The sequence below is a fragment of the Amphiprion ocellaris genome, chromosome 16, assembly GCF_022539595.1.
Source record: "Amphiprion ocellaris isolate individual 3 ecotype Okinawa chromosome 16, ASM2253959v1, whole genome shotgun sequence".
In the NCBI taxonomy this organism is placed as follows: Eukaryota; Metazoa; Chordata; class Actinopteri; family Pomacentridae; genus Amphiprion; species Amphiprion ocellaris.
This window is the reverse complement of record NC_072781.1, coordinates 5072560-5088636: the sequence shown is the minus strand read 5'-3', so window position 1 is coordinate 5088636 and position 16077 is coordinate 5072560. Positions and strand designations below refer to the sequence as shown.

Genomic DNA, 16077 nt, shown 5'->3' with positions numbered 1-16077 from the left:
TGGGAGGTAAAGGTGATTGATGAGAGGGAGAAATCTCCAGCCTCACACTAAAGGCTGCTGAATGATGACTTATGTCTGCGCCACACAACAAAATATGTTCCGGAAACACAATCCATGTTCCCCCATAATTCATTTTTATGTTACTTGTGTTCTTTACCTCTAGAAGAAGGAAAAGCTGCTTGTGTTTTAGGGTTGATAAATGGAAAATATTTGAAGAAACACAGACCACACAGTGCTGATGATACTTTATTCAGATACAAGAAAGAAGGCATTCAGTGAGATTCAGAATTACATTTTATTCCATAGGCAATGCACTGATTAACTGTATTCTTATATGTAGGGTGTCACAGAGTTGCGACCACAAACCAGAAATTGTTGTTTATACATTAAATTACAAGAAAGTGTATTTCAAGACTAGAATAAATGGCAGAATGAGTCATAACTGAGTCATATAAGCAGATAATAGAACAGAGCATTGAATGGCATTAAATAAATTTCCCCTGTGTCGTGGCCTCGGTTGCAAAACATGTCGTGCACATGTCAAGCCAAATATAACCTTGTGTGCCTCAGATTGTATATTAGAAGGATTTTCAGTCATCTGCTGCCCCCTTGGTTACTGTTGCTATGCCTGTCAAGCTTTCTGTTGTTGCACTTATGCTAAAGGTAAAGGTGGCAGATTAACTCCTAGTTGGTTTGATTTCACACCGATTTAGACAAAATATCGAACAGTGAATCTCAACTTTGTGGGCTAAAATCACAGCCACGTCTGATGGATTTAATTAGCTGTAGCAAGCTGGCAAATAAAGCAAATGCTATTTTCATTAGTTGGTGTAAGGATTTTCTATCATCCGCTAAGCTCCGCCTCCTTGTTACTGTTGCTATGCCGGTCAAGGTTTCTGTTGGTGCACTTATAATAAAGGTAAAGGTGGCAGATTAACTCCTAGATATTATATTGTGTTTTGTAAAAGCGCACCATTTCAGGCTCTTAAAGTACAGAGAATCCCACTGTGTACATGGAGAAAAAGCCTGGTTTTTGTAGTCGCCTTGTTTGAAACGTTTTTAGCCCTCGGTGTGTACAGAGACCCCTAAAGAGTTCATCGATCCATGACATGGCTAACACGTGCACAAACAACACATTCAGACTCACAGCTTTGGGCACTTTAAAGTGTCCATATTCTTCTATACTGTGGGTTGAAACGAGGCCAGACTCACATCCAACACTTTCCTGTTGTTGGATAACATTGTTCGCAACATTTTCTTCCTTCTCTTCATTCTTGGCTTGAAATACATTTCACAGCATGAAAGGTGACATTTGGCTCCTAGACAATTAAGATGTGTTCTGTGACAAACAAAACCATAAAAACATAAAAATGTTGTGCATGAAATACAGCATGTAACAGCTCACGCACCATACAGGAAACTACTGTGATCCTAGAAGCATTTTACATTAAACCTCGTGGTCTGAAAGCCTAAAAAAGTCAATATGCACTGTATTTTCTTTTAAAATAGACTGAAAGCAGTGATACCAACAATGAACCAACTGTATGCATGGGGCATCTTTTTTTAGTAAAATAAAATAAAGCAAAACAGTCTGCAAAGATATATTTAGTATAAATTTTTAAATCCACAATTTAACACTTTACACACAGTTTTCAGATTTTTTTTTACACACCTCTTTAGTCAACAAGGCAGATGTAAAATGACAAAATGTACATTAAGGAGCACAACGATCTTCATGATTTCACATTTATAAAAAAAAACAACAGCATAATTACAGTATTTTACACAAGAGATTAATACAATCATCTTCTTCATCTTTATAGATCCTTAGAAAAAATACTGGTACACAGAATAGAGCGACTTAAAAAGGCATCTGGCGAGTTTAGCAACACGGCACGACACGTAAGCACAAGCGATTCAAAGATTACAAGAGACGTACAATCCTGCTTGGCTCACTTGTTAAATCCGTCAGAGGAGAAAAGTCTCCGTTTAAACCCAAACCTTGTGTAATGGCTGTTAAGCTGCAGTTAATCATACACTAGCACAACTGTATGTTTGCACTTTATGCCACAATAGCACACGCTGCGCTGTGCAAACATGCTGATGCATCTTCTTTGCTGGTTGGCGATAAACACATGGTTTCCCTACATTCAGCAGTTTGTAGAGACAAAGCTCCACTATAAGTCTAGTTTATGGTAAAATCTTTATGGGGAAGGATGGGTTTAGAAGGGAGAGCGCGGTTGTATAGCAACGCAGTCCATCTTCCTGAAGTGGCCGAAGCCAACTCAGTGCTGAGCAGATGATTCAGAGGAGAAAAGGTGTTAATGAAGTGTGAAGTCGACCCCTGTCGAGTTCAGGATGAGAAGGATGGTTGAATCTCTAAATGACTCTGAATAAGACCCAGAGATGTCTTCATATGGAGAAAGAGTCATGGATCCTTTGAGCCCTCAGTAGCAAAATTGGGTTGGATCCTTTTATCCCATAAATCTGCATTTCCAACGCAGTCCTCATACAACGGCCAACAGTTTAGAAAGAAAACATGTGGAGGAAAAGTGACAGACTGAAGTCGTATAAAATCTACAAAGACGATTAATTGATCGGTTTCATTATCTGAGGGCAAGAACAGAAGGTTTGGATCAATGATGTCGCCACGCTGCTTACCTCACCTGTGCAAATTATGTCAGCCCTCGTGTGTTTGTGTGTTTACCTACATGTCTGCAATGAGATTGACTTCGATAATAGCCATCATTAATAGAATGTTTGATTTCATTAAAGATGTCATCTATGTTTACCCTTGTTGAGAAGAAAAGATCCTGAAATCCTGCTCTTGCTCCTCATGTTCTGTTAATTTAATGACATAATATAACCACAGCCTACACTGGCTTCCTGCTATTATCATATTGTCAATAAATACTGTATGGTTGGGTTTTCTATTCATAATTGTGTACCTCACTATGCTAAGCACTGTGAAATGACATATAAATAAAGTTGAATTGAATATGGCATTTTCTGTTTTGCAGTTGCTAAAATGGTCCATTTGTTTTCTACATCTGTGACATATTCTGATCAATTCTAAAAACAATGAAAGGTGTCAGTTATGTAATGTTACTGGTATGAAGTCAATATGGAGTTTAACAGATCTTTTCACTGTATATTTTTGCTGAGAAGCTGATTTGTAGGCTGCTCTAACCTGCTGACATGAAATGAAAACTAAATCCTTTGTGAGCACAGCTGAGGTGAGCAACAGCTTTTATAGATGTGTCACTACATCCGTCTGTGTTTACTGTACAAATGTAATCCGTATTGTAATAATAATAATAATAATAATAATAATAATCAAAACAACATTAAATTTTTAATTACACTTTAGTGCAACTACTTCAATGAGAGGCTGTGGTTTTCTGTTTATTCTAACCAGTCCCAGTTCTGTATCTGTTTCAGTTAAGGAGTAAAAGCTTAGCCACATATAACACAGTTAGCTACACTAGCTGGCAGGTTAATGGCCTGACATGATGAAGCGCTACATTTAAACCTCCAACACGCCATTTAAACGCTCTGTGCTGCTGAATCGCGTCCCGGCTTTGCTGTGTGTACATGCAGAGTGTGTGGTCAGAGTCCCGTGGTGACCTGCGTGACTTCTGAGTTGAGATCGTCGTTGGCGACGCCGCCGCAACAGCGAGAGTCCACCGACGACCTCTCCAAGGCTAGTCATACCTGCAGAGAGAGGACCACGTGGGTTCATGTGCACACACAACACATTTAACTGCAGCATTTTCTGACGGATATTGGGGCTTGATCTGCAATAGTCAAGCTTCAGTTGTGTAATAGATTTAAAACATGATGCAGCGTTACCACATAAGATGCTGTTACACATGGAAAGCAGCATGGATTGGTGAAACCACTGATAGAACAGTTTAAACTCTTGGTCTGCATATTGTATATCCTAAACTGCAGCCTTTGCAATTTTCATTTCAATTTTATTTATATAGCGCCAATTACAGGTCAAATTGTCTCAAGACGCTTTATAGAACCCATATGTCTGAACCCCCAGAGCAAGTCCCAAGGCGACAGTGACAAGAAAAATACCCTTTTAACAGGAAAAAAACCTTGAGCGGAACCCGGCTCTTTATGTGGGGGACCCATCTGCCTGCTGGCCAGGCGGGTTGAGAGGTAGAGGGGTAGAGAGGTAGAGGTAGAGAGGTGGAGAGGGGGAGGGATGGGAGAAGAGGGAGGTGGGGAACAAGGAACATATAACACACAGCTGGAAACATGTATGATAAGATGGATGGTACATACAAAGTACAAGCTAACATTGAAATTGATTCATAAGTTTACTGTTATGGTGTAAGACTCTGGCATTAAATATACTACATATATAGCTGGCAGAGTGGTGGAAATGGGCAGCTGGAAGCAATTTGCTCAGTATATTGCTTCAAATTGCAATTTTGACTTAAAATCAATTATTTGTCCAGTGCTAGTACACAGTGATCTTAAATGTAAGGTTACATGATTTCTGCACAGAAGCCACACACCTAACATTAACTACGGTAACTAACCAACATGCCTCATTGCACATCAATGGGACTCAGTACTGAGGAGTTTGAAAGTCTTCACTCTCTCCACCTCACATCAGCGAGGACCTCTCCTGGACTCACAACACGCAACAGATCGTCAACAAGGCTCAACAGAGACTCTTCTTCCTAACGAAGCTGAGGAAATTTGGATTATCCCCCAAACTCCTCTGCAACTTCTACAGATGCTCAGCAGAGAGTGTCCCTGACTACTTCCATCACTGTATGGAACTGCAGCGCTAAGGACAGGAAGGCTCTCCAGCGTGTCACAGTCCATCTGTGGAGCAGCTTTCCCCTCCTCTACAGGACATTTACCTCACTGGACCACAAAGAAAATGACTCACCTGCAATATCTTATAAATAGCAGTATTTTGCACACATCCCCTGCCTGTTTACATATGACAGTATTGCATATTGCCAACATTTGCACATAGAATTTATTTGTAACTATTTGGATTTTATTTTATTTTATTCTATTTGATTATTATTATTATTATTATTTCATTTTTTATCTTATCTCGTTTTATTTGTTATTTCAGTTGTCTGAGGGGAACTCAGAGTAACCACTGTGTTTCTGCTGTGTGTATGACAATAACGTTTTTGAATCTTGATTCTTGAATTAATTAATTAAAAGTTTGATATTTAGGGAAATATACTTGCTTCCCTGCTGCAGGTCAGATAAGTCGTGTCTGTGAGGTGAATATGACGCTGCAGCCAGAAGCAGGTTATCTTAGCTTAGCATTGAACTTCAACTAGCTTAATTCTGTACAAAGGTGTCCCAGCTCCTGTTTTATTCTAATGTAATTAACCTCGTCCTGGTTCTACATGCAAATTATAGTTGCAATTACAACAGTCGAGCCTGAATAGGTCCAGACGTGCTGCTCCCTGTTGGAATTCTTCTTTGAGTAAGTAACTGTCAGCAGAAGATTTCATTTAAGTTCTTGTCTTGACAAGATGTGTCTATGTACAGATATTTATTTCTTGACAGCAATGGACACTTAAATCTGAACCACAATGCAAATGTCATGTAAAATACTTCTCTCTCAGTACTTTGTGCATCCTTACTTTCCGTATCATGTGTGATATTCAGTTTCATGTACAGTATGTTGATGTAATGTGCAGTATTTCAGTTTTTCAGGTGTAACATTTCATTTTCATGTCCAATATTCCATTATCTCCCGTGATATTACTTTACTACCTCAGAATCATTAGTGTTCTGACTTTTTCAATTCCAGATATTTTAGCTCACTTGTTTTTTTTTAATTATCCATCATGCTTCTTTCTTATTGCTTTTCTACTAAGCGCTGCATTTCCTCCTTTTATGTACTGCCTTTTCTGAGCAAAGACAGATTAATAAAGTCTTATCTTGTGTTTTGTTCTTGTTTACGTTCTTACTTAAAAAGCCCTAATAATTAGAATATAATCAACCTTGGTGCAGCAACGTCCATCTGGTTGTTTTAATATTAATTCTTTTTCTTCCACTGAGCTGGGTTGTAGCCTGAGTAAAAACATTATTTTGTTTTTACTTAGGTTAATGGCAGACGCAGTGACTTCCATACAGTCTCTGCTGGTTATAAGTCTTATGCTAAGCTATGATAATCGGCTGCTTATCGGGGCTTCATAGTTTCTGTACAGATGTCACATGGATGTTCTCATCTAACAGAGCGAATGACACTAGATACATATTTGCACACACAGACACCAACTACCTGCTGATTGGATCTTTCTCCTGTGTTTGCAGTGATGTGTTCACGCTGTGGGACTTTGCGGCTGGTGGCTCCGGTCCTGGATGAGTTCTGCATCTCCAACACTGAAGGACTCGGGGTGCAGAACTCACGGAAACAACGCTTGAAGTTCTCATCCAGGTAGCCATAAAGAACCGGGTTCAGACTACTGCAGGTGGCAAAAACAAAGTCAAGTTTTAACGCTAGAAAAATCAGCTTAATTCTAAACTCACCAACATCTTTTTTCACTTTTATATTCAGTATTATGTGGAGTTTAAAAACCACAAACCATCTTGAATCCGTTGTTCACTTGTTCTTGTCTGTTACTCACACAAGTTTTTTTAATAATATCCTGATATATACACTTAACAAAGAATTTCTTGCCAAAATAATAAGGAAAAATGAAATTTTCAGTCAAAAATCATCCTAACTCTCCCATTAAACTTGAATTATTTTTCCTGGACTAACATTTTCATATTGTCAAATTTATTTCTCTGCTGGGCGTGTACCAAAGCAGTCCAAAAATCACCTTCATATTCTGTATTATGTAGAGTGTGCAGTAAAAATTACAAACAAATAAGTTTTCTGATACTACCCTCTTATAACTAAGCCTTTCTCACTAAAATAGTAGCAAAAATCAAGCAAACACTCACATTAAAACTGAAGACTAATTTGAATTACTGTTCCAGACGTTTTGGGACCAACATTTTTAACTACTACAGTGTTTTTATTCCCCTCTGCTGGGCGTGTACCTGTTGGTGTAGCCCAGAGCGATGCAGAAATGCCAGGTGATGGTTTGCAGTGTGGAGCTGGGGATGTTGATCAGAGCCGTGATGATGACGAAGATGTGGATCGGAGTCCAGCAGACGATGAAGACAGCAACGACAACCAGAACCATGCGGGTGATCCGACGCAGGTTTCTGTCCTTCTCCTGTGTGAGTGGATGTATGTGCAGAAAAGACGGAGGAGGAAGATGAGATAAATATAATGACGGGAAAAGAACGATGGACAGTGGAGGTTAAGAGAAGGAAGGTGGAGAACGTTTGGGTGTTGAGGAAAAAGACGGATAAATTAGAGAAAATATTAAGGGAGGAGAAGATGAAAATACAAATAAAATGGGAGAAAATCAAAAGGCAGAAATTAATAAAACAGGATGACAGAAGTGAAAGAAGTCCAGCAGTGGCTACAGAATTATGAGGAGGAACAAACCTACAACAGCTTGGATTTTTTCATTTACAAGTTTGGGGTCACTTAGAAATGTTCTTATTTTTGAAAGAAAAGCTTTTTTTTTCAATGAAGACAATATTAAATGAATCACAAACACAGTCCAGACATTGTTAATGTGGTAAATGACTATTCTAGCTGGAAACAGCTGATTTTTAATGGAATATCTCCATAGGGGTACAGAGGAACATTTCCAGCAACCATCACTCCTGTGTTCTAATGCTACATTGTGTTAGCTAATGGTGTTGAAAGACTCATTGATGATTAGAAAACCCTTGTGCAGTTATGTTAGCACATGGATAAAAGTATGAGTTTTCATGGAAAACATGAAATTGCCTGGTTGGCCCCAAACTTTTGAACGGTGGTGTATATCTGCTCTAAAACCACTGCACATATTGGACACTTTACATTCTAAATGTTATTCATTACATCTGTAAACTTATCTGCACCTGTTTATGTCATTTGCACATCTAAGCACACTCTCATTTGGACATTTCTGTATCACTCTTGCATATTCTTGTATATTTTGCTATTTTTTTCTTTCTATATTACATTTTCCATATTCGTATCTTATTTTCTTTTATTCTATTTTTATTTTATCTTATTTTTATTTTATTTTATGTTACCCTCACTTCATACATGACCCTAATATTCTGTGTTGTCTTAGTGTTTACCCCCCATTAATTGAATATCCAGCTGCTGTAACAACATTTCCTTCTGGGGATTAATAAAGTCAGTCAAAATACATCTTTATTACAAAGTGCACATTTTGCAGCAAATAGTTTGGGTATTATTCTCAAATAATGAATGTATAATGTTCTGCTCCACTTAACACTTTAACATTTGACATGTTTTTACTAAACAAGACTCATAAAAATTGTATTTTCTGTAGTTTTGTTGTGTCACAATATTGTTTTCTTAAAATAGTTGCCACGGTTTTAATTGTGAAGCTCTGTGCTCTGTATATTTGTCAAATTAGATTCATTATGGGTCAATTCTTTCAAAATACAGTGGCAGACTTGTTTCCTTCTGCCCATATTTGAGCTGTTGAGTGTTAACGGGTTAATTAAAACTGCGCGGCAGCCTCAGGCTTAAGTTGATTTTCCTTAATTGCTTTGTCTTGAGAGCAGTAAGTGCAGCATATTTACAAGCATGCTCTGGGCAGTCCTCTATTGTGCTTCATTACTCGGAAATATCAAATCAATAGACCAAGTAGTGGGCAAAAACAAGCCAGTAAACTTCAGAAAATGCTCAGTTTTCATGTAATTAAAAGCTCCCTAGTGCTAAATCTATTTCGATTTTGGCTGATGTTTGTAAACGTGAACAGACTGTTTCTAACCTGGGAGCCCGACAGCATGCGAACGCTCTTGAGTCTCAGGATCATGAGGCCGTAGCAGACGGTGATGATGAGGACGGGCATGATGAAGGCGAAGATGAAGACGCAGATCTTCAGCAGGGTGTCCCAGTACCAGGAGGGGTGAGGGAAGATCAGCTTACAGTCCACAATGCTGGAGGCTGAGCGGGAAACACAAACGCATGAACCGCATGTTCACTGGTAAAAAGAAACCCAAACCTTCACCACATGCACTCAGCAGCTATTTTTATTCACCCAGTTTCCACTTTGACTGTGAATTTTCAAATCTGTGAAATGTGTTCCTTTAAACTGGTTCCTCACAACGCAGCCAAATGAAACCCTGAACAGAAAGTGCAAGCATAAAAAGGCTATTAAAAACTTTTTCCTTGATTAACTGATTAATCATTTAGCCATTAAAATTTGAAAATTTAAAGAAAAAAAAATCTTATTCTATAATGCTCAACCAACTATACAAAGAGACAATGAAAATGGAGAAAAGCAGATCTAGAATCAGTAAATATTTGTCATTATTGCTTCATAAATGAATAAAACCGTCTAAATTCTTTGCAGTTGCGTGGATTTTTTGCTCCTGTCACATTTTTACTCACTGTGGGCTCATTTTTTACAGCAATATAAAGTCCTGCACCTTTATGGACACAGAACAACCACAGCTATGAATTATTTAGTCAGCATGGCAGACCTATAATGTCATAAATCATAAACAAAGAGCAAATACAAGTTGAATTTCTTACATGGTTTAACAAAATGTGAAAAAAAAAAGGTCAACATATCTATATCTATATATATCTATATCTATATCTATATCTATCTATCTATCTATCTATCTATCTATCTATCTATCTATCTATCTATCTATCTATATATATATATATATATATATATATATACATACATACATACATACATACATACATACATACATACATACATACATATATATATATATATATATATATATATATGCCCACTGGTGTTAGAAATACTGGAGAAAAATGAGTGGCTCTAAACGCATGCAGATATTTCACTATTTGCATTTTTTGTTTGTTTTCATACTTGTTTCTTATCTCCACAGCCTGCAGTTCAACATAAACGTCCCTGGATTTTGTGACATGACTGCCAGTTGCAAATGAATCACTAATAACTTCTCAGTTTCACCACTGAGCAAAGAATTTTTTGGGTTTTACAAAAGAAAATAGGTCATTTTTTCGGTCATTTTATAATAAATAATGTAGAAAAAAGTGACTGATAAAATATTATGATTGTAAGCTTTGGTTTGGTTAAGTTTCCCAATGAGTAGTTCAAAGACTGTTGAGCATCTGACAATTCTTTCTGTTTTTAAAGTTTCTGGCTCTGAGAAATGGGGTCATTTTGGCGATTTTTTAAAAAGATAACATGCCTTCCAAATCCATTAATGTGTAATAATGGGTTTTTGGCCACTTGGTGTTGTTGTCTCATTATTTACATACTACCATGTTCTAAGGTGATGTAACAGCAGGTTATATTTATGCATCCAGCAGAAACAGAGCAGCACTAGTGGACAAAAGGTCAATTGTACCTCCTATGCTCATTTAGTTTACTTTATGTAGGCTGGTGTGTATTTAGATTTATATTTGAGATGATTTCTTTTGCCGTTCATGAGATCTCTATGTATCAATGTGCTGTCTGTGTGTTTAATTATGACAGTGATTAAGGTGTCAGACATAACAGCTCATTATTCGCTTTATCATCAAGCAACACAACGGATGTCTGTGCAGCTCCTCATCCTGGATCACTGAGATGTTTCTAACTGTGCAGTGATAACAGAAACTCTTTCCTGAAAACTGCAACACCTTGCTGCGCTGTGATTCCCTCACAGCTTCACGGTGTCTACAAATCTGGCCTCGCTGTTTCCTCCAAACAGAGTGGAATCACAGCTCAGTAATTTCAGCTGCAGTGTTCTTTTCATCACCTCTACACCTTATCAGAGAGGCCTGTCTGTGCAAACAGTTATACTAGTCGGTGGCCAGGCGTACAGCTTTAAATAATCCTCCGTGCAATTACGCAGAAAAACCTCTTCTGGCTTGTCTCCCCTTTTGGAGGCTGTTTGAGTGCTCTTTAAAGCTGTAATAAATAGAACTGGAAGTTTTTCTTAATGCTTTCTGCACTGCTGTTGAACCCTATGAGGGCTCAGAAAAAGAGAGCGACATCTTCTTCTACACATTGCTGCAATTTGAAGGGTTTCATTTTCTCTATTCAGCTCTTTACTAAGACATATGATGGATGAACGGATGATGCAGCTAGAAGATCCCCGGTTCACGCCCCGACCTTCCCAGGATCTTTCTACACGGAGTCTGCATGTTCTCCCTGTGCATGCATGGGTTTTCTCTGGGTTCTCCAGCTTCCTGCCACAGTCTAAAAACATGCTCCAGTTAATTGATAATTCTAAATTGTCCATAGTGTCACACCTGTCCAGGGTGTGGCCTGCCTTCGCGACCCTAATGAGGATTAAGAGGTGTATAGATAATGGATGGATGGTGTTCCTTCATTCTGCTGCTGTGCTTCTACAGATATTCTGTAGAAAGCATCCTCACCCAACAACACCTTAGTGTGGTACAGGAGCAGCTCTCAGGCTCAAGATGGCTCTGGAAAGAGTCAGGAAGTGAGCACAGAGCATCAGCTGTCCTCTCTGTCAGACATCTATAACACCAGATGTCTGTGCAGGGCCAGAAGCATCACATCTGACAGTTCACACCCAGGACACAGCTTGTTCTCACTGTTGCTCTCAGAAAAGAGCTACAGATCCATGCAGCCCCACACCTCCACATTCACCACCACATTTTACCCAATATGGGGACTGAACACATTGTAACAGTTTTCAGTCAATTGTTAGCAGTGCAATATATCTCTACTGTTTCTTGTTGTCATGCTTGTTCTTCTCACTGTCTTATCGGCTCCTTTTGTATATATATTTACACTTTTATCTATTTGGTCTTGCTTGTACTTTGCACCACAAGAGTTGTTTTTAATTTTGTTGTACATTGGTGTGTGTATAATGACAATTAAAAGCATTTATTTTATTCAGAGTAAACTTCTGTGTGCTCAGGCTTACGAGTGACTGTGGTGGAGGCCATGAACATGACCGGCAGCCCGATGGCCGAGGACAGAATCCAGTTGCAGACGTTGACAATCTTGGCGTTGCGAGGCGTCCGGAAGTCGAGCGCTTTGACGGGGTGGCAGACGGCGACGTAGCGGTCGATGCTCATGGTGGTGAGCGTGAAGATGGAGGTGAACATGTTGTAGTAGTCGATGGACATGACCGTCTTGCAGAGCATGTCGCCGAACGGCCACGTCCCCATCAGGTAGTTGACGCTCTGGAACGGCAGCGTGCTGGTGACCAGGGCGTCGGCCAGAGCCAGGTTAAAGATGTAGATGTTGGTGGCCGTCTTCATCTTGGTGTATCTGCACAGAAACACGGATTTAATATGAGAAAATGGGCATTTTTGCACATCGTCATACCTCTTTCTAGTCGTTTTGTGTCTCTTTGTTGAAGCAGAAGACATGATCAGGGAACTTTTTATTTAACTCACTTCTAACAGCAGCTCGGGCCTCAGAATCTACTGACTTCTTTAATCCATTAATGACATTTCAAACTCACAGAATCAGCTTTATCTCATCTTCAAATGTAAATATCTGATAGCAGCCCAGTTCTCTGACTGCAGAAGATACACACCACTTCCTGCAAAACGTGACATCGCATAAGAAAACACCATCAATGTCTTCTTCTCTTTCTGAAAGATGACCTCTATTTGCACTGTATTGGAACAATGTGGAAATTATCCAGAGCACCAACAAAGATGCATCCTTTGCAGAAAAACATAAAAATGGCACCACAAAGCCTCGGGTAAAGATCTTTTAAACATCTTTGCTGAGGCTGAATGCACAGCTGATATTGATTCCTCGTGTCTCAGAGTCTGCTGCAATCCAAGCAGAAGCTACTTCATGTGTTGTGGAATATTTTGTGAGTAATTCAAGTCCCCTGTGTTAGCTACCAGCTCATTCTGTGATAGCAGAATTCTTGTTTAATCAGCTCTAATGGTTCAGTTTAATGAGTTGCCTACAAACGAAGCCCCGGTCCTTGAGGCTTTAAAAGATACCACAAAGAAATGACTTATCTCAGACTGTTTACAGAGGATTGTGTGCACATTTCAGTGCAAGCCAATTCATATTAAATTGAATTCTTGTGTTTTTCATGATATATTCGTTGTATTTGTATCCCAGTCACAGCCTCCAAATAAAAGGAAACATGAGAATAGTGAAAAGTAATAATAGACATTTTTGAGAATTGCTGAAAAGACTCAAACAGGCATATGAAGGTCAGGTGCACTTTCCACAATATTCCACCAAAAAAGACCACCATCAGGTAAACCTGCTCCTCAGTCTGCAGCAGTTATTTACCACTGATCATAGCATTTCAAGGAGGCTCCCTTTTTATTCCCGTTTTTCCCAAAGATCTCCCCTCGGTCAGAATGGTGGAAAATTGAGCAAGGAAAGGCGGCACAAAGAGGAAGGACGGTAGTGGAGTGTTTGTAGAAAGCAGAAGAAAGCACATGGATCCATTAGCACAGAGATGAGAGGATGGAACACAGATGACTGAAGTGGCTCGACTGTTTAGAAGCTCTTGTCAGCAAAGAAATATACTATGATTGGCATTTACTGTCCTCCAAGGGTTGTGCTGGATCCCATCAGAAAAAATCATAAACTAGCCCACGACTGAAGTGAAATACAAGACAACTCTCGTGATATACTGAAGATTTCTAGGTGACATCAAGTGTTCATGTACTGAAGATAAATCAAATATATGTTCATGGATGGAAACGGCATGAAAAGTTCAGCCTCACCCTGCAGCTTGAGACCACATTTGAACGTTTGACAAGTGAAGTCTGACATTTAATGAAGCAGAAGGACAATGCTAAATGTGAGCGTTCTTTCTACTGCCGAGTTCCCCAATGAGTCTATATGTCTGCGAGCTACGACAGTAAAGAGCTCATCAACCTATATAATGAAGCTACCGAAGAATGAAGAGATTGTGCCTCTAAAAGACACTTTAATTCTACTGGTGCTTATCAGCTTTGCTCTTGACATATTCAGATTTTTTTATATAGATATATTTAGATGATACAATCAATCCTTTTAATCAAAGGTAAAAAGTGTATTTGAGCTGTGGTTGAATAAAAATACTGTTTTGAATGAATCTCATTTGTCTTTTTGCTGTTGTGATGGCCGTTTACTTTTGTGGATTCTAACAACATGAAATTATACTTTAAATTTTAAACTTGTATTGTTGTTTAGGTAAAATGTGAAAACTAGGTTTACTACTGTTTTAGCAGTGGATGTTGCCAGATTACCAGAATCAGTGTCTGAAAGGGGCTAAAATGGCTTTAAATGACGTTACACAACACTATACCAAATAAAAACGAAAACAGATTATAGATCGAACTCTTTCTTATTTCTGAACCGTCTTAACTGACAGACATGAAACGAAGCTAACAAGCACAATTCCCCCAAAATGTCCAATTATTCCACCAACTTCATATCCAAATCACCACAGGGATTTCACTGCTGCACTCCTCCATGTAAAAACCACTTAGACACATCCCTGCTGTGGTGTTGTGGAATTAATCAGAATACACAAAGTGACAAAGATACATTACACCCACTGGCCTCCACGTTAATAAAACCCCAACTGTCAACGTACCGCAGAGATTATTTACATCTGTTCTGTTCACTCCTTGATAATCCCCAATCCTCTTAGCAACCAGAGATGACGGCTAGTTCATTAAATCCTGATTAACTTTAACACCGACAGCTCAGCGTGTTGTTACCTCAGACTTTATTTGCACTGGGACGGTCGAGACACCTCACGATGCAGTTAAAGCTGTCACCCTACACTGAGACGTGTGATGGAGCTTTAGGTAATTTCACACATCCCCTTATTGACTCTGAGACAATCGTGAACACCATCACCACCACATCATGTTTCTCCTGTCTGCCGTGGCTGAGGCTCGTGTACGGAGGTGAACGGCTTCATCTCGTCTAAATTAACTGAACGAGGTTTTTTATTAATGAGGTTTCAGCTTTAATTTATTCACTGCCCTTGAGGTTTGACACGCCGAGCCTCGATTTATCGTCAATAGGTCTTTTATTGTATAACACTGCATGATTGCACAGAGTGTTTATCATGCGGACTTCAAAAACAAGACACGAGTCGTGCATAAAAACTGTTTTTGCAGCTCTCATGCTTGTATAGATCTCCATGGAGGTCAGTTAACCTGTGATGAAGAAAATAGCACACCTTTTGCTGGAGATGTGTCACGTGTCACTCCTTCATTCGTACAATTCTTTCATCATTTGTTCTTTTTTACTGTCTGTCAGACCCCCAGTACCTTTTGTTGTTACACCTTTTCTATTTGCAGCTGTTTGCCAGACCTCATCTCCTGCCTTTTGTTGTCTGCCAGACCTCTTGATTCAACCACCTTTTGTTCTTTGTTGTCTTACCCTGTTACTGATTAGCAACCATACGCAAACTAACTACTATTCACCTTGGTATTTACATACACTCCTTTCCTACCCTCTGACCATCTCTGTAAATCGGGTACTCTGCATTTGCTCTGGGTCGGTTTACCTCAACAGACTCACGCTCTGTGTTGGTAAACCCACCGTATGCCGGAATACCAATAAACACCAAACTACAGCAGACTTCAAAGGACTAAGAGTGAAATTTCTTCAGCATTTGAATCTACCTGTCTTCTACAAATATGTCAAAAATAGACAAATGTATGTTTTTGTTTTGCTTTTTTCAGGCTTTAAAACTTAAAACCAACACTGACTAACTTTAGTTTTGCACCATTCCTTGACATTTCCTTGGCATCTACTCTGGTGCCAATAAGTCTTTCACCTAGTTCCCTGAAAGTTTTCGCTATCCATCCAAGTGACCTTGTAAATGTGTCAGTTGAAGCGATGATGGTCAATACATCAGCGTCTCCTTTAACCCTCCTCACCTCAGCCTTGTCACACAAGCACTGCCAAGCCACCACACAGCTGTTTCAATCTTCCCTCGCTCTCCTTTATCCACATTTTAAAAAAATATTTTCCATGTTTCACTTCAAATTCATCTTTGACAATCTGCTCATTGCTCGACGCTCAT

At 39.1% G+C, this 16077-nt stretch overlaps 1 protein-coding gene across 1 annotated transcript in view; it reads right to left on the bottom strand.

Annotated features, from left to right (window-relative positions):
* Positions 1–230: 230 nt before the first annotated feature.
* Positions 231–16077, bottom strand: part of oprm1 (opioid receptor, mu 1) — a 38811-nt gene continuing 22964 nt past the window's right edge. The window contains exons 2-6 of the mRNA XM_023274680.3: positions 11983–12332; positions 8859–9034; positions 7048–7226; positions 6281–6464; positions 231–3714 (exon numbers count right to left, since the gene is read on the bottom strand). Of these exons, the coding sequence (XP_023130448.3) occupies positions 3709–3714; positions 6281–6464; positions 7048–7226; positions 8859–9034; positions 11983–12332 (895 nt within the window). The 3' untranslated portion in view covers positions 231–3708. The remainder of the gene's footprint in view (positions 3715–6280; positions 6465–7047; positions 7227–8858; positions 9035–11982; positions 12333–16077) is intronic.